The sequence below is a fragment of the Mycteria americana genome, chromosome 9, assembly GCF_035582795.1.
Source record: "Mycteria americana isolate JAX WOST 10 ecotype Jacksonville Zoo and Gardens chromosome 9, USCA_MyAme_1.0, whole genome shotgun sequence".
Taxonomy (NCBI): domain Eukaryota; kingdom Metazoa; phylum Chordata; class Aves; order Ciconiiformes; family Ciconiidae; genus Mycteria; species Mycteria americana.
In genome coordinates this window covers 27882065-27907136 of record NC_134373.1, presented here as the reverse complement: position 1 = coordinate 27907136, position 25072 = coordinate 27882065, and the positions used below count along the sequence as shown (strand labels likewise).

Here is a 25072-nt window from a genome sequence, read left to right as displayed (position 1 = left end):
CACATGACATCTACATGGTTTGTTGGGTTTTTTTTAATTCAGCATGAACATGAATAAATAATATTTGCAAGCTCTGGGTATACATTTACTTATTTTCTTTGAAAGGGAAAAAGATATGTGAATGTGTGTATTAATCATAGAGGATAAAATATTTTTCTTTTTTTGTGATAGATATATATAGAAAAAATATATTTTAAAAATGATCAGGTATTAAATTAGGTACTACTCACAGCTTCCCATCTAACTTTATTATTTACTACTGCTGGTGTAAAACTTAGATGAAAATCTATATATGAATAAGAAATATCCAGCAACTTTGGACCTCTTCCCTAATATTTTCCAACACACATTCCAGTGAACCGTAGTTTATCTTGCTTCAATGTATACAGCCCATGACACAGATGATCACTTTGCAAAAATCAGAAGGGTCCAATGTGTAACACCACTTGGACTTGTCTTCCATAGTGATTGTACTGGCATATGTATTTACATCTGTCCTAAGTACCTGTACAGTGCTATGACTATAACTTGGTAGCATTTTAAATCATCTTAGCATCTGCTTTTCACATGACCCTGTAAATCCTCTATTGACACTTCAGGAGGTGAAAAACCCTCCAGTGCATCTGCTTCCATGGGAGCCTGCCAGTGCAAACTAACATCATTCTGGAACACCGAGAATTAGTGATTTGTTATATCCCTTCAGAGTCTTTCTCTGGGCATGCATAGGAGAAGTTTGGCATTACCAAAGATGTAAATCTTTAGTAATTATATGATAGCATTTTTTTAAGTTATGAACATTATGTGACAACATAACATAGGAAGGAAAAAACTCAATGATCAAAACCAGTAGTGGCCTTTTTTTCTTTTTTTTTTTTTTGGTATATGGTGCAAACAGCACACACATCAGGTACCCAAACTGCTCTTGCCTCATCCCATTTCTCTCATCCTCCCCCATCCTACATGCTGTCCACAGCTCACCTCTCCAGTTCCTTAACTTTGATCTCATGTATGCTTTCATAGATTCTCTATTTGGTATAGCCCCAAAGCCTCCACTCTGCGTGGCCCTCCTACTCCACTTCCCCAGTACTGTGCATGACAGCACAACTCTTCTCTTTCTAGCTCCGAACACACCCCCCCCCCCCCGTGCCTACTTCTCTCATGTTCACAGCTGCCAGGCATGCTACTCTCATCTTCACAGCCACATCAATGCTGCGGTATTTAAGGAGCTCCTAAGTTTCATTCACTACTGGCATACAACTTTACTGGAGTTGTGACTACTTCACCATTGACCTCATAGATTCCTTCCACGCCTATGTACCTACAACAGAGTAAGAAAAAACAGAGAACAGACTGACTCAATACAGTGATTCTAGTTAAACAACCACTTTATAGAATTCTTCTCACCATGCTCCATCATTTCATGGCTGGTTGGAGATTTTTTTTTTTTGTCTTCACCATTTCTCACAGTAAATTTATTCTAAACTCTCATTCTCCTGATGGCTTGAAACCTTGTACACCAGTTTATTCATTGCCAGCTGGTGATAACTGTTTTGGGCAAGCATTGCCCTTTACCTTAAGGAGTAAACACCTTAACTTGAAGGTATTTGAAGAGAACATTTATCTCCTCTCTCAATATTCGCTTTTCTAGACTAACTACGTGACTATTTTTGAGGATACATTTAGTCTCTTGCAGACATTCATGTTTCTGCCACCTGCTATCTAATGCAACCGGAACGAGTGTAATCAAGCCAGCACAGTTTTGTGTCCAAAGAAACAAGTTCTCCTAAGCCCATGGTTTTATATCTTCCAGACGTTCCAGGGCTTGATCTGCAAGCTTGTGGTCTGCTTAAACCACAGGGAGGCAGAGCAAAAAGCAGTGTAGCACAACCCGTTCTCCACTCACAGAAACTTTATTAACCTGATGATCTTAGTAGTTGCCTTACCTGTTTAAATCAAACTCCACCTTTCTTGAACACACAACCATACGGTACATAGCACTTAAGATGCAGTCTCACCTATTCTTCCCCAATCTCTATCAGAGGTAGTTCACCTCATACATTCTAGGCTGTATTTTTCATTCTTCCAACACACTTGCAATTTCTAGTCATCTGTGATTACCTAGGTCTTCCTCTACACATTTCCTTTTCAACTGGTGAGCTCCTCAACTTTTTATTCCCCACATACATGTCTTTTGCTGTTAAATTCCATCCCACCTCTATTACATTCTGGTTTGTTTGGTTGGTTTTATATATATATATACTTTATGCCTTCAATCTTTATATCATTAATACTCTTCTATGTATTAAGCAATTATCATTAATCAAAAAATTACATTAGAATCAGTCTTAGGGTATTTCTTGAGTAACCTTGCCAGTAACTTTCCTCCAGAATGACAGTACTCTTAATATAATATTATCTCTCCTTCAGTCAGGTCATTACACACCTTAAATTCTTGTATGAATCCCCATCTTTTCCAGATGAACTAGTAGTTTCCCATGTAGCAGTGAATCTTCCAGTTCTATCCAACAAGTTAAAAACTTTTAAGGCGCTAAAGAAAATGCAATTATAAATAGCAATTAAAATGAGAACCAGGACTTGTAAATTCTGTATAAATATTTTATTATGTATAAAAGACAACTTACATGGATAGATGCTCTATTAAAACAAATCACAGGCTTTCTGTTTTAATTAAAAGATTCAAATGCTTTAAAGAGCATCTTAGAATGCTTCTTCCCTCTTCTACATTGATGTGTTACTTAGGGACTGATACCAAGTAGCAAATGTACTGCCACATAGCAATGGCTGGTGCTTCTAATGATGCTATGACAATGCAAAAGGAGGGCATCATACAGAATCCAAATTCAGATTCAAGGCTTGGGCTTTTTGGTCCCCAAGTCAACAAAACCAGGCAAAGTTATGGAGTCAAATCTGCAGACTTTTAAACAGACCTTTGTCTTTTAAAAAGACACCTCTTTTGGGATGTCAGCTGGCTCTGGCAAACACAACTCTCTTCATTCTATTTAAGATGGGGACAATTTGAAATAACAATGGGAAAGAAAAAAAAGGAATAATGTGAAGCCCTGGAAAATAGCATCAGAAGGCAAGCTCATTCAAGGGAAAAAACCCTCCACAGATTACCTGTTTTTCCTATAGTACATATATATGCTCAATACAGGATTAACATTTTAAAGTCATCGTGTAAACATTTAATATTCTCACAGATCAGATCAACTTTGTTTAGTGTTATTATTTTATATATGAGATCCATATAAAGGAGATTTTTTTTTTCTTTTGTCAAGACCTTGAAAAGGCACTACAAGAAGTAAGCAAAATACTGCAACAATGTGATTGTAGTAGTTAGCTATGTGGAATTTCATGTCCACCATTAAGACTACAGTGTGTTATTTAATTTGTAACCTCTTTGACTTCTTACAGCAAGATGAGCAAAGAAAAATGTTGTCATTTTAAAAACTGTGTTGCACAACTTTTTTCTAACTCTGCATATGTCTGAAAAGTTTACGATTATCAGTATGTAAACTACCTCACAAACAACAGTCAGAGCCTGACATGTAAACAGTTAACTATACATAATTACATAGTTAATTTCATATTAGGATATGCAGGTTTGAGCATTGTTCAAGGCATAACACGGTCCCAAGGTATAAGGTTTCTCTCAAAAATGAGAATGTAAGGTTAGTGCAGTGATACTAAAGTTACCTAAAGACTGAAGTATCATGCAAGAGAGACTTTTCTGTTAGTTGTCACAAGAAAAATAAAATAATAATTAAGAAAAAAACCTTTCAGGTGTCCACTCTTTGTCTTAGACACTAGATAGTAAAAAAATCTCCAAATACTTCAGTAGTCACATTTCCATCCTACAGAAGGCAACTGTGCACCTGCCTAGGGGTTCAGCATGTTACAGTGGGAAGTTTACAGTTCTTGCTGTTGAAGAACTGTGAAGACAGTTAATAGTGGTATTTTAATTAAATGATAAAAATGCAACAACTACTTCATTTTTATTATTTACATTTGGTTTTGGCATAATATTAGCTAGAACAGTGAAAGTGGCTTGTGCTATTCCACTCAGCTTACGCTTTGGTGATGAGGACAATGTCTGCGTTCATAACTCTACAATGTGACATTTAAACTTTTATTTTTAAGATTTTTAATTTTAAAAAAAAAATTATATAGAAACGCTTTATGGGGATTATGTTTGGATACATTTTTAATTGTTCTGTATTTCGAGTCTAAAGAAAGTGACATATATTGTATTTTTTCTATCTTTGCTTTTCATATTACTGTATTAATTTTTTAATACACAGAGTAAATGTTTTTACAGACAAGAGAAAAATGATCTCATAATTTCAATGTTAGGTGGAAACTTTTAAAAAACACTGGAGGACAAGAAACAGGAAAACATAAACTGATAAATGCAGCTAATTTTCATGTATTATATAGTAATCCTCTTGCTCTCAAATAGACTCACCGAGGAGTTGACTTTTATGACAAAGCAGTGTAACAAAACCACTGAATGATACCGACATGCCTGAATTTAATTTCGGTTTTTTTCAATGCATGTGTTGTTATTACTAGAAATCCTTCCAGGTAAAAGGAGATTCCCAGTGCAAGAAGGAATTTTTTCCATATATATTTTCATATGTGTAATTACCTATTATAGGAGAGGTAATTTCTCTTATGTACTGCTAGAACTAAGGCAGAACATAATACTTGATAATTTTCCAAATACCTACAAACCAGAGAACAAGCATGATTAAACATCCATAAGATGCAAGTCTGCTCCCCTGAAAATCACACAAGTATTTCCAAAACATTTCAGTCTCACTTTCTGTCAGAAAATCTCACATTGATGGAGTTTCCAGGAGTCAAAAGTCCATGGGTTTTGGCATTAACTGGTTCGGTTTTGGAAGAAATTTTGATCTCAAAATTCTGAAGCAACTGTGAAGATAAACAGGACAAGTATTAGAAAAGCTGCAAAATTACAGATGAAGATTAGACTTCAGAGAAGAGAACGTAACAGACCTTCACAAACAAAATTTCTGTTGCCAGTTCTGTGGAGTCTAAGTGCTATGATTCCCACGCAGGAAAGAAAAAATAGTTGTTACAAGGTGAAGATTATAGTTAAAAATCTTCCTCCTCTGATTGAGGGAGGACTGAGCCAGTCCTTTCTGAAGAATTTCCACACAACTAGATTAAACAGTCTGAGCTATCAAAGAAACTAAAGTCTCTTTTAAACCTTGTGAGCTTCCTCTCTATGTGTTTTTGATTTAACTTCCTTTAATATAAATCGATATGTTAAATATAAAACGAAGCAATAAAAGAGTCCCAATCCCATCACACACATTTCTCTTCCTGGGCAGAAGGAAACAAAACAAACATGAGACAGCAACTGCCCAGTGCACCAAGTGAAACAATAATAATTCAAGGAGTCAAATATTAGAACCTCTCCTGAACAGAATCACTATAATTCAATCACACAGGTTCTCTATACATTAAACCCCTATTTCCATACACTTAAACTCCTATTTCCGTACACTTAATGAAACTGAGAGAATCAGTTGCAAACATAAATCACAGAAATCGTAGGCTAAAACAAGAGAGGAGAGGCTAAAATAAGAGAGGGTGAGCGGTTTCTCTCACCCGTTTTGAAGCTGAACATAGAATACCTCAGCTATCTATTTTTGAACTTTCAAGAAGGAAATACTGCAACATCCACAACTTTTCCTAATATTAAATCTCAAACACTTTTTCCTATAAACTAAGCAATCTTCTCTTACCCTTCTCCTAGTAAGCATGATGAACAATGCATTATTTCCCTATACATAACTACCTTTTCAGTATTAGATGTTTGATCAAATTTTCATCTCATTCTTCTCTTTTTTGAACCTCTCATTCTTGTTATTCTCTCTGTCTTCTGAATTTCCTCCAATTTGACTATACTGTCCTGAAAACGCAACGCGCAGGGTCGGTTGCGTATCACAGTCTAGCTGAGGATTCACTAGTGTTTGGTAAGACTGAGTAATTTAGCTCCTCTTTCTGACATACAACATGTTTGTTAATACTGTTAATATACCCAAGAATTATACTGCCTTCTCAGAATTAGCGTCATTATTGTTGACCAATTTTTTACTGTATCCCTCCAGTCTGTTTCTACGGTACTAATTACTGAGCCAGTTGGTTGGCCATTTGTATTTATGTATTTGATTTCTTCTCAAGAGCAGTAACTTGCAACTGTCCTTAGTGAACAATTTTGTGTTGATTCTGGAATATTTCTGCATTTTTTCATAATTCTATATTCACATCCTCTGATTTTAACTTAATTCATGTCAGCTTGGTATCCTATGCAAACTCTAAAAGTATTCTCTAATCTATGATTTACACTGTTAATGAAAATACCAACCTAAATCAAATGCAGGACAGACTCTTATAGAATTTTAATTAAACATTTTCCCATTTCAACAGCAAATATTTGACAGCTACTGCCTCCAGCTTTTTTTTTTTTCCTCAAACCAGTTGTGCATGCATTTTATAGGTACTTCCATCTGGAACAAATTTTATTAATTTAAATTTGAGAACAATGTATAGGAAATGTGAAAATACTTCCTGAAGTCAGAATACACCAGATAAAATAAATCTGAAGTCAGATTTATTTTATATTCACCACATTAGACAAGTGATCAAGTCAAACAAAGAAATCAGACTGGTCTGACACAATTTCTCATTGATCAGCTCCATGCTTCATGTGTTTCTATTTTTAAATCGCTTAAATATCATCTTGATGCTTGCAAATAGGTTGTGTGCTATTTTGTTCTAGCCTCTTTCCAGAAAACAAAAGCAGGCTCTCTATTACTTCCTTGATCGTCCTTTTCAAAAAGATGCAAGTATGTTTGTTTTATCCAGCCCTGAGAGCTATCTCACTCTGAGTTCCAAAAGACAGATGCTAATTGTTCAGAGATTGCTCTAGGTGTTTACTTAAGGAAATTCTAACGCAAATTCAATCAAGCTTTGCTTTGAATACATATAATGGGTCTAAATATTTTTATAGTTAAGTAGCTATAAATAGTTTCCAAATCTTTGAGGTTTGATTGCACAATCCGATCTCAGTATTTGTGTTAAAGGGGGTCTCATAAATGACCAAAAAATGTAGCAGCTGTTGGGAAAGCTTTCTTTATGATATGAAGCAGTGGAAAACAATATATATCAAAATGTACTAACTACTTATATAACTAAATTATGTGTATCTAAAATGATAATAAAGTTAGAAAGAAAAACAAGAAGGGACAGAAAACCACAAAACATAGAAAAATTCTACTGTTTGTCGTAACACTGTGGTCAGTACAAGGATATAAAAACTATTTTACGTCTTTGTAAGTACTGAACTCTTTGTAACTAAAATACTGAAACTGAGGAGGTAACCATTCTAATATATATTAAGAAAGACTTCCAATTTGCTTACAAAAACCTTCTGTACTAAATCCATATACTTCCTTAACAATCTTACCTTTAGTTTTACTTTATTTGTACTATAAAGATTTTTTCTTCTGTAATGTAGTTTAACAAGTATGCTACATTTCAAGCATGATTATTTTCAATTTTTTAAGCCTTTGCAGGATGAGTATGCTAGACAAAGCTCCAAAACAAAGTTTTTGAGCACTGTAAGATATCCAGAAATGGCATACATAGAAAAGAATCATACCAATATATTTTTCTTCTTGTAATGCTGTCACATAGTTCTAACCTGAATCAGCGCAAGATGAATTTCCAGCTCTGCAATTCTTTTTCCTATACAACTTCGAATGCCATAACCAAAGGGGATGGAACCAAAATTGTCTACTCTGTCCAAATTATCTTTCCTCAGCCAGCGCTCAGGTCGGAACTCATTTGCCATTGAGAAATTTTCTTCGCTATATGAAGTAGTATAATGACAGAGTGCCAGCTGCGTCTGAGGAAATAAATATAAATATTTAGCTAACTCCAATACACATAACAAAATAAAAAAGCATTTGTAATTACTGTAATTACTGCAATATGAGGTGATAAAAATTAAGTATCTTTGAGTAATTCTAGAAGAATAAAGGATACCTAGAAAATCAGATCCCTTTCTCAGCTGGTCAAATTAAATAAGCTTCAAATTGTTTTAAATGTTGCCAGATATATTAAAGAAGATGCAGTGGGAAAGGAGATGGGAACAAAAGTCACAAGTATTGGGAATTATCTCAAAAAGATAGTATGAGAGAAAGGGAGAAGAGAGATACAAGACAATGTGAAAGGAAAAAAACCCCACAACACCTCAGGGAAAAAAACAGCAATAATTGATGTGATGATGTTTCCAAATAAATCGGGGGGTCGGGGGGGTGGGCGGGTGGGGGTGTGTGTGTGGAATAATATTTAAACAAGTATATTCAGAATTAAGAATCCTGACTGTTTTAAAGCTACGTTGGTCTAACACAGAAGTGCTGTCATTTAAAATAGAGCAATACAGTTCTACCATGATCTCTGTGCAATCTTTGAATAGCATAAAGGAAAGATTCATAATTTTAAAAGGCAATTAAACTCTTTCTACAAAGGGAATTAACAGGCAAAGAATTAGAAAACTGCAAGAACAATGAAATTCATGCTTTTTTAATCAAATTGTAACATTGCACAGAGATGTTATTAATAGACTCCACCCTCAAGAATACTAAGAACAAGTCACAATGGTAAATTTGATTAGCAGGTGAGGACCCAAATCTAAAAAAACCAATGCAACACGTCAATTATAAAATCCATTTTTGTCATGGGTATTATTGAAATACTTTCCTCTTAATGCTCTAGCTTGGTGAAATCTTCTGAAATCAATGAAGTGTATATATGTGGTAACAGATCACATTTCATACACAAAAATTAAACTGTGTTCTCTGCAGAGGACTGCAATAGAACCTACCCCTTTAGGTATCAAGTATCCTCCAATGATCAAGTCTTTTTGGGTCACTCTTCCATTTCCTGGCAATACTGGATATAACCTAGAGACAAATATTTAAGAGAAGTTCAACAGTAATAACTAATACAACTTAAAAAGTTTAGATTCCAATTTGCATTCACAAATATGCAAATCATACAAACTAATACTTAAAAGGCAAAAATCAAGCTTTCAATTACCTACCTTAACAGACATGTCCTACATATGTGATACTACTTCTACCATACCTAAAACCATTAAACATTATATAAACTATCGTATTTCATTGCTTGGGCATCCTTGGACACAATACTGCTACAATAAATAAAAGCAGAAGAAGCAAATAGCAGTAACAACAACTAAACACAAACGTTAGCATGGACTCAAAATCCACTACAACTGCATGGAATTCAATTTTTTAATTAATGATTGCAGTTGTCTGCTACTTACCTCAAGGTTTCTTTCAGCACAGCTCTAATCAAAGGCAATTTTGGGACATCATGAGCCACAGGAACTTGGTCTTTCCCCAGCTTATTTACTATTTCCTCATAAACACGTTGTTGAACCTCAGGGTGCTTTGCCAACAAGTATGTTGCCCAGGACAAAGTAAAAGAAGTCTAAGGAAAAAACCACAACCATCATCATCAAGTCCAATGAGATTAGACTAAAAATAGTTTCAAGCCAAGAAAAATGATCAGTTTTCAACTATGTGTTTTATACGTTTAAAGTTATAAAACAGGCTGGCAATGATACACATCTGGACTCAATGGGATTTTGTCAGACTTCACCATCCCCTCCTTTATCCTTTTTCCATCTAAAAAACCCTCACATATCAAAACAACCCATGCTGGTATTTTTCCCAGTGAAATATTAAGAAGCAACAGAAAAACCAAATGCAAACAAAACTACAGAAACAATACTGAAACATAAACACTCTAACCAGCAATGGATTAAGTTAATTGTTAGTTTTCAATATGTGTTTCACCTTTCTTCCCAACAAAAACATTTCACAGGAAACAAGGTAAGAGAATGCTACTCAGAACATTACCAACGCATTATAAGCATATGGTGGTCTCCTCATAGCATCCACACAACAGAATTGATATTATCAGTGCTAAGATTACACTTTATCCTTAGGTAAGCAACGCTACACCACAATTAGCGCTTTCTACCTCTTCAAAATTCCCACTTGACTGACATTCAGCATCCTATTGAAAGCCTTCTCAAGGAAGCTCAAAGAGGAGCTTATATATTTAAAGTGGCCCCAAAATGTTAAAATACCCCCCCCCAATTAATGATTCTAATAATCATCAAGGTTCCAGAAAAGAGGTACTGTGTGAAAAATAATTTAAAAATATTTTGTATGAAGGAAGAAAACAGAACACAAGGCAGGAGACAGTTCAACTTTGAGCACTAGATTTAAAGGAACCCATCATCTATTCCTCTTTCACCTCAGCTGGAAAAATGGCACTTCAATGCACATTTGTGGTTTAGGATACACTCGGAGAGCATGAACTCACTCCGTCTGTACTAACATGGAACTAAGAGAGTATTTCAACTCTAAGTTTTTGTGATCTAATATTTACCATGCATTTAACCATGAGTCCCTGTGTTTAAGCTACCTGGATTACAGGGACTATCCCATTCAAATACTAGACAGACTCAGGACATTTAGCTTCTACTATCAGCTGCACCCAAGACATTAAGGTCAAGCAAATGGCCTTACTTGAGCCTGTTTCCCTCACAACCATCACTGAAGACAGGAAGTTTACCATGAAAAATGTATTTTCAGTGTTCCTGAGTAAGTATGGCAGAGAAAGTGACAATGCAATCATTCTGTTACTTACCTGTGTTGTTCTTAGTATCTTTCAGCATTTAACAGAGAAAAATTGCAACCTCTACCCTAATTTTCTTGAATTATTTTTAAATGTAATTTTTTCAACTTGTATAATGAAGACAGACAACCAGTTTCACTTTCTAGGCAGGAAAGTTTTATTTTCAGCTTCTCGCTGGCACAACAAAGCTTAGGGTTATAAACAATGTATGGGTAAAAAATCCAGCTTCTGGAAATGTCTTATTATGGGCTTACATTTAAGATCAATTTAGAATGCAAATTCATCATGACAGTGACCTTTTATGTCTTGTCTTCAAACTGGGGTATAATGCTAGAATTATAATTCTAGAACCTTTCTTTTTTTCTTCTTGTACTGTTGAGTGGCTGTCCCTAGTGAAAATGCAACCCTGCCCTATTCCTCTCAGGGCTCAGAGGAGCTGGCAATTGTGCCAGCTGTATACAGAACTTCTCTGATATAAACACTGTTTCTTCTCAGGTTCCTAGCTCCTTCATAACCTCTTAAAAATTAGCACTGTTCCAGGGACAGCCAAAATGCTTTGTAGCCAAAAACGGCCTTATAATTTTGTTGAAAGCTTTTATAATCCTCTAAACCTCTTTCAGTTTCTATGATAATATGAGATCTGAAGTGACAGCAGTCAGGGAAAAAAGGTTCCCTCGATTTCTGTCTTGTATTTGGAAATGAGAAATCAGAAGTACCGTCCTCTCACAAAATTATTGTTGCCAGCTGAGAAAGCCGAGTCAAATGGAAAGATAAATTCTTGTTGGCATGAACTTGAACACTGTACTTTTAGTTTAATGGCAACTCTCACACACTAAAAATGGAAAATTAAGGGTCTGAAAGATTACAAAATAAATGGGATGAATAACTGTGCTTTATTTAAGAACCAAACATCAAAAAGCTCTCCAACCTCATAAGCCCTTGGGATATTTAACCAATGGAATAATCTCCAGCACATAAATAAGCTTTACGTATGCTCCTTATTTTGGTATGCAAAAGTATTACTGTTGGGGTTTTTTTTGTTTTCTTTAGAAACCTTACAAGCTTTCTTAAATCAAACAAATCTGAATTCAATTATACAGAGAGGTTTTTCTACTTTAATGCTACTTTACCTTTTTACTTATTTTAATCTTTTCTACTGTAAGACTATTAAACACAGTCCTACATAGCACTTTATCAAATTCATATAGATTTATTTTTAAAAATTGCTCATTTACAATCATAGTGTTCATTGATTTTCTAAATAACTCCATATACATTGTATATACAATACAATAACTCATTTTTATCTTTTCTTATTCTTCTGACTGTCACGCAGCAGTCAATACTAAGCTACACTGATTTCACAGGATAGTAATGAAAGGAGGGTAAGATATATACATGACCTTAATGTTTCTTCAAATGCTCTAGATGACAAATCGGAAGAATAAGGAAAGATGGCCACTTTAAAATGCTTCACTAGGTGTTAACATACCTCATATGCTAACCTCATTAATGCTGAGCCCCCCATCACCACAGCTCTTTGCCTCAGACTGACTGTATGTTGCCAGCACAAGCATGGGTGGCAAACTTAGGCCTTACCTACATTGGTGCTGGCCTAACACCCCCCTCCTAATGGACTTCAACACAAACCAGGTTTCTGATCCATAATGTGTGTCCCAGCTGATTTAATTAGCCATATGTAAAAATCCTTTACCAAATTCTACATATGAGTTTATTGATCAATTTTTTCACACTAACTTTCAGCAGCCTTTTCTATTGTGGTCTACCGAAAGAAGCACAAATACCAACCTGATATTATCAAACTAGGAAAAGAAAATGTATGAAATTCAAGCTGAATGTAAAGACAATTGCTATTTTATCCGTTTAATAACCTGTGGAACTCACTCCCAAACAATGAGTTCCTGTAAACCGCAGCTAGAACAGAACAACACTGACTTCATTCTAGTAGAGAGATTACACAGTGCTGTATTTTCTACCATTTTGAAGATGTAATGACTTTAGCGTATCAGAAATTATGTCCTTATAAACAACATAACCCACCCTGAAGATAGCTGCGAATGGTACTGGTTTACAAAAACAATTGTGCACAAGAAAAACGATAACAAGCTTACTGTGTCCACTCCTGCCAGAAGCATTTCAGTCATATTGGCATAGATCTCTTCCAAAGTAAGTTCCTTACTCACTAGGAGGTATGTAAGTAGCCCACCATTTACTACTTCTCCTTGGTCCAGCTGAGACTGAATAGCCTTCAATTTGTTGTCAACATGGATTTGACCTTTGGGATTCAAAAAAATTGTTAAGCCTCCATTTTTATTTTTCTGCTGGTTCCATTCCGTAATGACATTTCCCCCTTACGCTACTCTACATAGCCATAAAAAGACAAAATATTTGAATCTATTTTCTCAGGGAAAAGATAATAGAGTGGTGGTGGAGGTCCTTGGGTACTCACTGTAAGCAAAGACAGAGCTGACAGGAACCTTGGTAGCTCACAGCATGAGAATGCTGAGCACGAGTAAAGGACACAAGAGACTATAGTTTCTGACTGGGAGTGAAGGAAGCTCAAGGTCACATTTCTACGCCCACCTGGCTTGTTTTCTGATGACTCTGCAAGAAGTGGTGAACTCTGCAGAGCATGCTGCAAGTCAGCACACAGGCTGCTACAAGATGTTAGCAGCAACCAGAAGGTCAAAGCCACAGAACTGAATCACACTGAAGACAAAGACAAGGAGCATCAAGTAATAACAAAAATTGAAAAACTTCAGTGAATTGACATTTTGAGCAATTTCACCCACAGTCCCATTTATACTGTAGTGACTACAAACAGCATCTTCAGCGAAACAAGGTCTTTATAAAAACTCCTCAGAAAGTTAATGCCTCACAGAATGAGCTTGCAAAAAAAAAAAAAAGAACTAGAATCAACATGTTCCTTTATGGAACCTACACAAACACACACATCACATACAGTGATTCTCACCATTTAATTCCTTTTTCACAAAGGGATTAAACAAAGAAACAGCATAACAAGTTTCAAATGGAACAAATTCCTCAAGAACAGTTTTGCAGCTGCTGTTAGGATAAAGCTGAAGTCTGCTGTTGTTTTTAACCCACAAAAGGGAACAAGAATGCTTTATCATGGGAAATAATTTAAAAGTGGCAGTGTAAAAAAGTACGTGTTTCACAGAAAACACACCTGTATCAGCATTAAATGGATTCCCTAATGCCTACTGTAGGTACAGATCAATACATATTAAAAATTAAGCATATTAGGCATATTAAAAGTTAAGAAACTAAAGAATCTACTCTCAAGAAGATGTACACATCTTAGAAAAGCAGTGCTAATAAAATAAATTTAAAAATGCATGCAGCTTTCTAACATTAGAGAAGGAAAAAGGGTTCAAGGTTTTTTAAACACTCTAGAATATTAAAAACAAATATATTGCAAACGCAACTCCTTCTTCTTACTTACATGAAAGCTGATTGATAAAGTAACCTGGAATGCTTCATTCACAAATAAACATATTGCAGTCCAGTAGCGTACTTCTATGTCAACTTATATGCTTGTACATGTATATATAAACTTCACAAAGAGTGTAATTAATTGCTAGAGTCTCATTTTTTAACTTTCTAGTCAGTTTTAGTGGTGATTATTTGCCAGAGTGCCTGACTGAAAACTTGCTGAAGTCAACAAAACCACCCTCATTAAAATTTGAGTGGCTTAAGATAAAGACTTGGCAAAGAACTTGGACCTGGAGTGAGGAGTAGGCGCTGAAACAGATGAAGACAAATAGAGAAACAGCAGTATAAAATCGGGGAATATTTAAATTGTACTGGTAAAATTATTTTTCAGTGGAGTATTTTTTAAAATGGTTCCCTTGGCCAGTCTGAGTTTAATATGAAACTTACTTCTACCACAATGTCTTCTTATAATTTTAGAAGAGAAATGCAGCAAGTCCTGTTTGAACACACACAGAACCTGCAAAAATACAGCTGAACTTTTCTACTACTAAATCTTACTAAATTTGAAGAGTCCATCCCAGGATCTGCAGAACTCTCTCCAGGGTTTTGGAATAAGTGGACGAAGCCATTTGGGAATAGCACCTGCATACATAGTGGTCTTAAACATACTAAACATCAACTCCAGAGCCTCAATATATTCAACAGTCTGCTGTGGGACGTTGTTTTCCAGGCAGCCCAACCGGCACTCATACAGAATAGTTGCCACACCTGCACATACGAAATCAAAGAATTTGCTATACACATGCATATACACATATTAATAACTTAAGGAATTATAATGCTAACATAATGGAAATACCTTCCAAAAATGTTTAGTTATCCAACTGCAGTTGGGAGCAGATAAAATAGAAATTTAAAACACAGTAAAAAATCCCAGCATTTTAGTGAGACAGTGGCTATTATGTCAATAATGCTCAGCACAAGATGACAGCCAGGAATTCCACCAGAAGTAGAGCAGCCCTTCAGCATGTTCGCTGTGTTTTGCATTGCACCACAAACCCTGAGCCTGCCGTGTTGGCCTCTGAACACACAGGGACATACAAGTCCAAAGACATTTCTGGTAACTGGTGATAACACAGGAATTTCTAGCAGTGGCTATGCCTTTCTTCGTCATAAGCTGGTAGTAAATGAATAATGAGGATGCATAAATGGACAAAGAGTTTGCACTCTAGACAGTGATTTCACTGCACACAATATACTCCATGTGGCCCTGAAAAACAGCAAGCGTGTGACACTGTTGCAAGCGACAATATTGACTTATCTCTTGTTCCTGACTTGCTATAATTTCCTCAGATGTTTTGACTGCAGTATTGCAGTGATCCCTACTAGAAATACCATCCCCCCCCCGAACAGTACTTTATATATATTTTTATTAAATTATTCTTCTTCTTCTCAACTCTGGACCATTTCTTCCATTTATCAAGTTAATACTCATCCATTAGTGTTCCTGTAATCTGTCATCTTAGTTTTTATAAATATACCCAAATTATTAAATATTAGACAGAACTCGGCCAGCAACTGCCCTACTGGAGTTAATCAAAATGTTCTCTCAGTTTGACAGCAAACCATTTTAATTACTTTCTGAACACAGGTTTCTAGCAATTTTTCCTCCCAACTTGCAAAATCTAGAACATGTTACCCAGTTTATTTATGAAAATATCACATGGTACAGTACAAAAAGCATTCCTATTATCAAAATAATCTTAATTAATGATTTTTCTAAAAGCCAGTGGGGCAATTAGGTAATTTTAAAAGGCATTTAGATAATTTCTCAAAGCCATTTGCATCAAATCAAATGTTTTTAAATAAATGTCATGCTTTTAAATTAATTAGTTAACAGTTTGCCCACATCTTTCCAGGAAATATTAGAATAACTGTTAACTAGATAGAGTAACTGGACTATTAACACTCTAGTCTCTTTTTTCTCTGTTTCTCCTATTAAAAACAGGTACAATAGATACGATGTTTAACCTTGATCTTGCCCTCCATCAAACCCTCCATAAATTCTCAAGTGTGTATATATATATTTTTATATTTTTATATAAATTTTAAGAAACTTTTCTTTTTCCCTGTTCTTTGTTTCATATTTCTTCTTTATTAACAAAAAAAAATTTTAAATCTGGCTATTGTCAACTCACTCTTCCTTCCCTAATTTTCCTCCCTGGGGAGATATTTTTCTGTGCCTTTTATTTCTCTTGTGCCTCTTTCAGCAACTGCTAGTTCTTATGCATTCTTTTGCTCTTTACATGGTCTTTTCAAAAAAATCTTACACACTGGTTCCCTGAACAGTTGACAGTGTAAGTTAATTAAAACTGCAATTCATATAGGAAATAAGTGCGCGCCAGGCACAAGTTATAAATGAAAAGCTAAAAGAACATGAAGAATTTAAACTAACCCATCAGTTAAAGTGAATCTGTAAGTTCAGAGTTTAAAATTCCATAAAATTGGTAACTCTTAGTTGAATGCTATTTTTAGACGTAATGTGGAACAGACTCAGGTTAGTTTACCAAACAGCCAGCCAGCCATTTGATACAGCATCTTCATAGGTGAGCAATTTGCAAGTTCTTGCTAATCTCAAATTCTTCAGCTGCCTGTCAGCAAAGAGTACCAATGTTTTTAGAAGACACTACATGTAACAAGATCAGGTTCTATGCAGTCAGTTAAAGGAATGCATGAAATATGAATCACCATTAGATTTCTGTAAGAACACAGGAAATGCTGTAGTAGCTCAGGCAGGAGTTCCATTTAGCGTTCCCTCATTAATGGTAGCCAGTGGCAGATGATATCAAGGCAAGCATAACAATCCCACAGTTGGCATGTGTAGGCAGGGGAAAGCAGTATCTTTTCCCACATTAAGCTATGAACAGAATTTAGGTACATCACACAGGGACTCCCCACCTGGAATCTGGCCAGTATGTTGTTAAATTAACGTCTTAGAAGTCACACTGTTAGAAGGTCAACACCCTTATTCTTGAGAAATTAATACAGAAATAGGGAGTACTGAAACTGCTCAGGGCCTTGATTGTACACTTCACCTATATACCAGCATTTCCACAGGAACTGTCCCTTAATGTAAGGTATCACCTCTTTGGATTCCACAAAGGAATTCTACTGATATCTACCGCACTAAGTAGGAAGACACCTGAATGCAGAATATCAAGCTTCCCTTTTCAGATTAATCACAATGGGGCACTAGTCATTTGACAAAAATGCCTAACCATTTTCTTCACAAATGCTATACAGCCTGGGCTTACCTTCCATTGAATACTTGAAAAAAAGGTTGTTAACATTGGTCACTGTTTCCCCATCGTCCTCTTGACTTCTGAGGGTGTGGATTCTTTTAATTAAGTCTGTGATAACTTCATTGACTCCTTTGGAGTAAACAGCCACATCTTTGGGTTTCAGAATTTTTTGCCTCAGTACACTTCTCATTTTTAGCCATTGTTCCCCCTCCCTAGAAGAAATTATTAATAATGTCTCTACACAGTTCTTAACATTCATTAGCTGGGTAAGAGCTCCGCAATGGAACTGTTTATCATTTTTTCATCTCAAATGAAAGCAAGTGGTGAAATTAAAATTATGATAATGTATATTTGGTATTATGTTCCTACATTTTTATTCTGTATTTATTGCATGTCCTCATTAAATTTCAGTGTTGCAACATGTATGTACATCTGTAAGTCAATCTCTGGTCTGAGTGACAGAACTTGGCCACTCAGTGTTCTGAATTTGACAAGTGTCTCTATATATTGGTATTTTAGTAGTAGCTAACACAAGAAATTTGCAGTATTTTCTTATTAAAATTACTTTAAATAAATATTTGAATGGATAGTCTGCAAAATTCCTTTTACCTAGAATTGTGATACCACCAAAAGGTATCACGTCCAGATCTGACAAATCAATGGTTTGAGCTAGTACCATAAATGCCATTACTGATACATTACTTTCAGTTACCCTAATTCTAAACGTACAAAGTAATAGGATAGCAGACCTAGCTATAGAGAAACAATTTACAGCTAGATTCTCCTTTAGCTGAGCTATATATTGAAATCTTTGTGCTGAAGACTAAAAATCTGAATTGTAGCATCTGCAGGCTTCATATGAGTAGAGTATTTGGGAACAGTGGTTCCAGGGATATCTTTCAATTCCTTATCAAGACAGGCAATTGTCTTTTACATGTTTATTTTAAATTGCTATGTAAGTATTTCCCATTAAATTCTTTCACCTGGAGCAATGCTGCTGCAAGGTACAGAAACTTATTGGCCGGCAGAAGAATTTAATCTCTTTAACAGACATTTTCTGACTATCTCTTGATTTAAGATCTCATTTCACAAAATATCAAGGAACTGTTAGTTTGACTGAACTGCAGCTTAAGATTTGATTCTGCAGTGCAATACATAATGCCTTTTGCCACCATGAAAGAAACAGACTGCCTATGACTCAGGAAATTAGTTTCCCTCTAAATAAACATCCTATGTCAGTGGGGACTGTGAGTAGTTCTCAGTGGCAATTAGCCACACCCACATGCACTGCCAGTTTATGCAAACTTTAAAGACAGATAACTCTTCTACAATCAGCCATGTTCAAAAATATCTGTGTGGGGATGCACTACAGTGTGAATTTACCATACAGTGACTTCTCTGCATTAATCTACTGAGGGGGCACTTCAGTGAACAATAAAGCTAAAGCCAATCTGAGCCAACAAGTCCACACAGCACACTGCCAACTGGATGCAACAGTCTAGATCTGAAGCAATAAAACCACATTTGTGCAGTGCTGTGCCAAAGTTAGTAAGCCCTATTCTGCAATACTGCTTCCAAGTGAGAGAGTCAGCTCAGACATCTCTAGTTGATACACATTCCCCAAAAATGTTTTTATGCAAGGTAGCTTACTCCACATTCAAACTACACATCATTACCTTCCCTTTGCAAATTTACAGCAGAACAGACAATTCACCATAAATTCTTACCCTCCTCCCCCCACTAGACAAACCAATTTCTGCACACAGAAAAGCCTGAATTCCCAGGTGACCTTATAGTCCTTCAGATAATTACACTAAACTTTTACAAGAAAACTTAGAAAATGAAGGAGTAACAACACTTACGCAGAAATAAGTCCCATGGCTCTCCCTCGTAAGTCTCTGTATTCCTGCCAGGATTCCATGTTAGCTCTTTGTGGTGCTCTGCCTTCTGCCCGGAGGACTTGAGCAACCATCTCTCGATCTGCAATGGATACAACAAACTGGGGACCAAAGTGAGACTTGAAGATCTTTCCATATTCCTGAGTGTGTTTTTGCTACAATATCACCAACAAAGAGAAACAGAAGTAAAGTATTACTAAGAAAAAATAACACAAAAGGAAACTGACAATTTGTCATACAGTGAATCAATCTGTCACATCTAGAACTTGATGCCCAGCCTTCCAGTCAAGGAATGGTTTGAAATGTCAGGAGAAATCATCTAAGCATTACTGTGAAATATTCATAAGGCAAACAGAGGTCACACCGTTCAGGACCTCTGACTGAAAAGACCCAGAGCTCTAAGGCACAACACATGAGTGAAAGGAAATACTGAGGAGATGAAAGGACTTGGGGTCCTTAAAAACACATCTCTTCAGATCAAACAGGTTAGAAAGAATGTCTGAAAAAATGAAAAACATAGAGGTAAATAGGGTGAAATTAACAGTATAATACAAAGATATAAGAATTTACTTTTAATGTCTTTTGTTAATAAAGACTTACTCTACTATTTTATTCCTTATAAAAACTACTTCTAAATTTCCCACACCTAACCAAGGACGATGATAGCATAGCAGCCTAGTGAGAAACTGCATTTTGGGATAGCTTCATCAACAGTGAACTTTAGAATGACGTAGGTTAATTCTGCAAAAGTAAGGAAAAGTTGAGGTCTCATTCCTGCAGTGAGGTTTATTCAGTGGTTGATCCACAAGTTACGTGATTCAAGCTGTAGGCAAGCAACAGGCAATTAAGAAAGAGGATTGGAAAACATTACGTTATGTATAAAAAGAAAACCAAAAGTTTTCCAGTAAGATTGAGCTATCACTATCCCATGAAATCTTACTAATTATTTCAAACAAATTTCGTTCTGACATGGTCATGAAATGAAACACCCAACTCCCAGGAATTCACTTGGAGTAGAGGTACATCACCATTTTAGGGAAAAAACCCCAAAACTGCAAAGTTGTTAAAGAGATATTATTAGGACTTTAGATTTAAGAAAGCTTTAAGTTTTAAAGCCTTTATTTCAGGTTAAAGTAACAAAACAAGTTAAACTGACCAAAGTTTAACTTTGACACATTACCTGCATCTAATCTAAAGACATCTGCTTGCAGAGTTATGTTTATTATAAATCAAAGATGGTTGATACAACTACATCAGTGAAAGTCTAGTGTTGACCCAAGATTAACTTATGAGAAATATTTTTTTAATCAGTCTTGGTTACAGAGATAAATTGTTTAATTGCCAACAATAAGTTTAAGATACATGAATCACTCTTCAGCTATGGTACCAAGTGCTTATAAAAGATGTAACTCTTTTTGCCTCATTTCCAAATAAAACAAGAGTTGTGCAATTGTAGTCTGTGCCAGTCTCCTCTTAACTACTTTTGGAACACAATGGCCAATTTCAGTCAAGTTTAACAGAGAGTTAAAGGTCTCCCGAAATTATATTCTTACCATTTTCAAAAATCGTCATCTGGATTCAAATGAGACACACATATTAGTCACCCTGATGAGGGAAATGCTACAGTAGGAACTCAACTGTTATAATTTCTGCTTGGTCTGCTGCTAACCAAACACCACACGCAGACCAATGTACAAACAAGCATTCCCAAAACCCTAAGTATCTCTTGCTCCAGAGATATTTTTGGGATATTGAAACTGAACTTGGAGAGAATTGAGAGCGTAAGTCTTTAAAGGAAAGCATTAGTTGGGAGATAAGTGCTGCAAGGAAAAGGAAGTGGAGTGAGGGGGATACAGGTCACCAGTCACAGAAAAACAGGTTCAACAAATTTTGCTATTTATGGTGCAGCTTGTTTCTTCCACTGATGGTGAGGTTTACATGGGAGGATAAACTTCAACAGAAAATAAATCAAATGTCAAGCCATCCAATCAAATAAATGAAATACTAGTTTTAAACCAGAAACAGACAAGGACAAGCTATTTGGACATCTCTTGCTTTCAACAGAATGATGTTCAGTATATAAACTTCATGTTTAAAGAAATGCCTGGAATTTCTCTTCCATATTTTCTATCAAAACATAGGTTTTCTTTCCCTTGTACCAAACCTTAAAAACATTACACTTTCATGTCTCACATACCACTCTCACACCAGACATTCTTTCACACATCATAAATTCAAACTGCCAGCATCCAAACCCTCCCCCCTCACCTTTCTTTTCTTTATACTTGCGTAGCACTGATGAGACAAGAGATCTAACCCCATCAAATTAAAAATACTTTCCCTTTGTCATAACTGCTGTAGGCATTACTGCTTTGGCCAGGACTAACTGGAATCATGTTACTGAGAACAGAACCTCCTTTGTGAAAAAGTGCTCGGCTTCCCCACCCCTTCTGCATATAGCATACGAATATTTGTGTGCACCGAAGGACATCGTTTAAGTAGCTGTGCTGGTTACCAAAGGGTTTCATATTAATGTATTCCTGATGTTCACTGTATTGTTAAATTTAACAGACTGTTATTAATCCACTTAATGCCTATTTGCATCCAGCATGGGCATTAACAGGGCATCCATGATTTGTAAAGTGATTTTTGAGACTCTAAACAGAATAAAAACTAGTATCATATTACAACTCCTCCTTACCCTTCCTCCCACTTTCCTTTCTATGAATAACATTCATTAAAGAAGAAAATTTCCATATCAGCTAGTGGTAGTGAAAAGTATATATTATTTAGGTTGTCTATTATTCCTTTTAATATTTGAATAATTTTCACTGTTTTGACACTGAAAGAACAGTGAAAACTTGAATTCAATGGCAGTATTTTTTTAGTGTTATGAGACTATGGTGAGTGCCTCTCAAATTCTGTACGCCACCACAGAGGTAGAGGAAAAATAAGAAATATAATGCAACAAAAAGCTTTAGCAATCATAAAGTTTCATCTGCATGTGTCTTGGTTAGCAAACAATTAAGTTGAGCAGTTCATCATCAGCAATCTAGGTTGGCTGCCATCGAACACAGCAGAGACTGAGGAGCCTAACACTTCTTTTTAGAAATCTCAATGGTAAATACAACAACGCCAGACATGATTTTTTTTTTTAGTGTTTCCTGCCTCTTTCTGGTGTTTTTAGGCCCTTTGTAAACTCTAACTTTCAAGTTTTGATCCTCAAACCATTTAAAGTTCTGTCCTGTTCTGTTTGTTTTCCCTTTTCTGTTTTTACTTCCCTCTTTTTTTTTTAATTTCAGTGATTTTCAGGCAGCAAACCTCTTGGGGTTGTCTGTGAATCCTTTCCTAGCGACATGGGAAAGGTTCCTAAGAAAAACAAAATAATAAATGCCACATTTGAGGTATTCCCAAAGAGGTCTGTACTGCCAGTGGAAAGCATTACAGATCCACAACTGAAAAAGCCTGAAAACCACTGCTTAACTCCCTCGAACACAAGTGCTCACTTCAGAATCACTTGGACTACATGGGGAAGAGGCCCCAGGAGAGGCACTGTGACTTTTTAGGAATGAAACCCACGCTTGGCCAAGCGACCAAAAAAATTCATCTTCGGATAGACAGCCTTACGGTAAGACAGCTGCCCATGCCAACATCCCAGAAACGCTGTACAGAGGAAGGATACTCGTTCACCCAGCTCCTGCTGTTCCCAAGCGTGGATCACCGTGCTTCACTCACCTTCGACGGGCGGGGCCGAGGAAGGCGACACGCCGCGGCCTGTGGACCACCACAGAAGCGGAGGTGCCCAAACCACAGAGGACAGTTCTCAACCCCCACACGGGTTCAGATTTATTTCACCGTCTCCCCCCCCCCCCCCGCGTACTCCAGAACTGCCATACGCCAGGTAACAGGAGCCGCTCTCCGCCCTCGCTCCTCTCACCCCGCCACCAACCTCCCGCCGCCATCAGGCCCCGCTTCCCGCCACCCGCCTCCCCTCCCCCTCGCCGCACCGCCCGCCCGCCCGCGAGCCAATGGGGCCGCCAGGGGAGGGGGCGGCACAGCCGGCGGCGGGCGGGCAGCGCCAGCCGCCAGCGTCGCCCCGCCGTTCCCCCCCCGAGGTGGTTTCAAACCGCCCGCCTCCTGCTGAGGGGAGCGGTGCGGCAGCCCTGGGCCGGCCAGCGCTGACGGCAGCGGGGCCAGGCGCATCTACCGCCCCCTCAGGGGACCTATATATGCGAAGTATATTTATGTAAGGGGGGGCCAGGGCAGAAGTGAGGGTTGGAGAGACAAAATGGTCTCTGGTCACAACAGAGGAGCGCCGGGCTCAGCTGGAGGAAGGAAAGTGGCGGGAGTCCCCTCACGCCACCCTGGCGGTAGCGCCTCAGCCGCAAGCCGCAGCACGACTGAGACGGTCCCGGGTGGCCACAGCCCAGGGTGCCGGCACGGCCTCACCTTCAGGGTGGGTGCTGATGTCCGGGATTCGAGGAAAGCCCGCATTTCCCAGCTCTGCCCGCCAAAAATAAGTCCTCTGCAAGTTTGTGAAACAACCCAGTTCAAAAAGACGGGATTTTTTTTTTTTTTTTTTAGTCTAAGGCTAACCTAAGAGTTCAAAATACGCGTAAACATGGAAAGGGGGAGAGCTGAAAGGCTGGGGCTACCGGCGAGGCAGTCACCCCACGTACGAGGGGAAGGGGGGATCTCGGGAGCAGGGTGTCGGCAAGGCTCGCAAGCCACGTACTCGCAGGCTCCTCACCGAAACAAAAATGCTGAAGGCTCCAAGTGCTACGGGAGACGGAGATTGAATGGGAGGATCCTCCGGATCCCGACTCTTTCGTAACAACGGGAACGCGGCGCGGCGATGCCTAGCTGCGGTGCTGGTAACCCGGTGATTACGCAATGTTTTGTGAGGGGAGAAAAGGAAAGGTTTAAGTAATCCTCGCGTGAATTAAATATTAAATAGCCGAGTAAGCTGTACCTGGATTTCATGAATGCGGCCGAAGCCGTCCTTCCAGAAGAACTCGTACAGATTGTAGAGGGTGTTGGGTCCAGGCATTTCTTGCAGGCTCTTCACCCTGCCAAGCTGGTGCGGGGTGGGCTTCAGCAGCTCCCCTGCGCGCCCTGAATCTGCCACCATCTCCTCGCCTTTGTTCTCTGCCGCTGCTGGCGAGTTATTCTGCACCTCCAGAGACTGGCTGCTGGAAAGTTTGGGCAGCTGGTGAAACCTGCTGACAAAAATCGCATGGTAAAAGTAAGTTCTCTCAGATTCAAGCGCCTGCTTGCATTTCATTGTCAAAACTCTCGTGAAGAAAGACATGTCTTTTAATTTCAGAAAGGTCCACTTTGCTCCTGCAGCTGCTTTGTATTTGGTTGCTCTTTCTTCACTGCCTGCTTTAACTTGTACAAGCAGCACTTCTCCAAACTCTTACTGCATGAGCATCAGTTTACACAGACCATTATTTAACGCTCCCTCCCCTAGGGCTGGAAAAGGGGGGTGGGTCTGGGATGAGACTTGAATAGAACGAACCTATTATTTTGTATAATTCAAATCAGATAAATTTACCCATTAAGCATGCAGCCAAAGTTTAGTTTTTCCCCCTCTTTCCGCCA

The 25072-nt window shown here is 37.6% G+C and overlaps 1 protein-coding gene across 12 annotated transcripts; it reads right to left on the bottom strand.

The window, feature by feature from the left end:
- Nucleotides 1-4176: 4176 nt before the first annotated feature.
- On the bottom strand, nt 4177-24879 carry CYP27C1 (cytochrome P450 family 27 subfamily C member 1). 12 transcript variants are annotated; one of them, XM_075511774.1, is made up of 9 exons: nt 24441-24879; nt 19433-19623; nt 17583-17782; nt 14827-15036; nt 12924-13087; nt 9407-9573; nt 8942-9020; nt 7757-7960; nt 4177-4956 (listed from the first exon to the last, which is right to left on the bottom strand). In XM_075511774.1, exons 1-9 carry the CDS (start codon nt 24777-24779, stop codon nt 4840-4842), a joined length of 1671 nt encoding a protein of 556 aa, XP_075367889.1. In that variant the 5' UTR covers nt 24780-24879; the 3' UTR covers nt 4177-4839. The 12 variants fall into 12 exon arrangements, with proteins under 12 accessions (XP_075367889.1, XP_075367890.1, XP_075367892.1 ...); XM_075511775.1 differs by having other exon boundaries at nt 19433-19569; XM_075511777.1 differs by having other exon boundaries at nt 17583-17699; nt 19433-19550.
- Nucleotides 24880-25072: the final 193 nt, after the last annotated feature.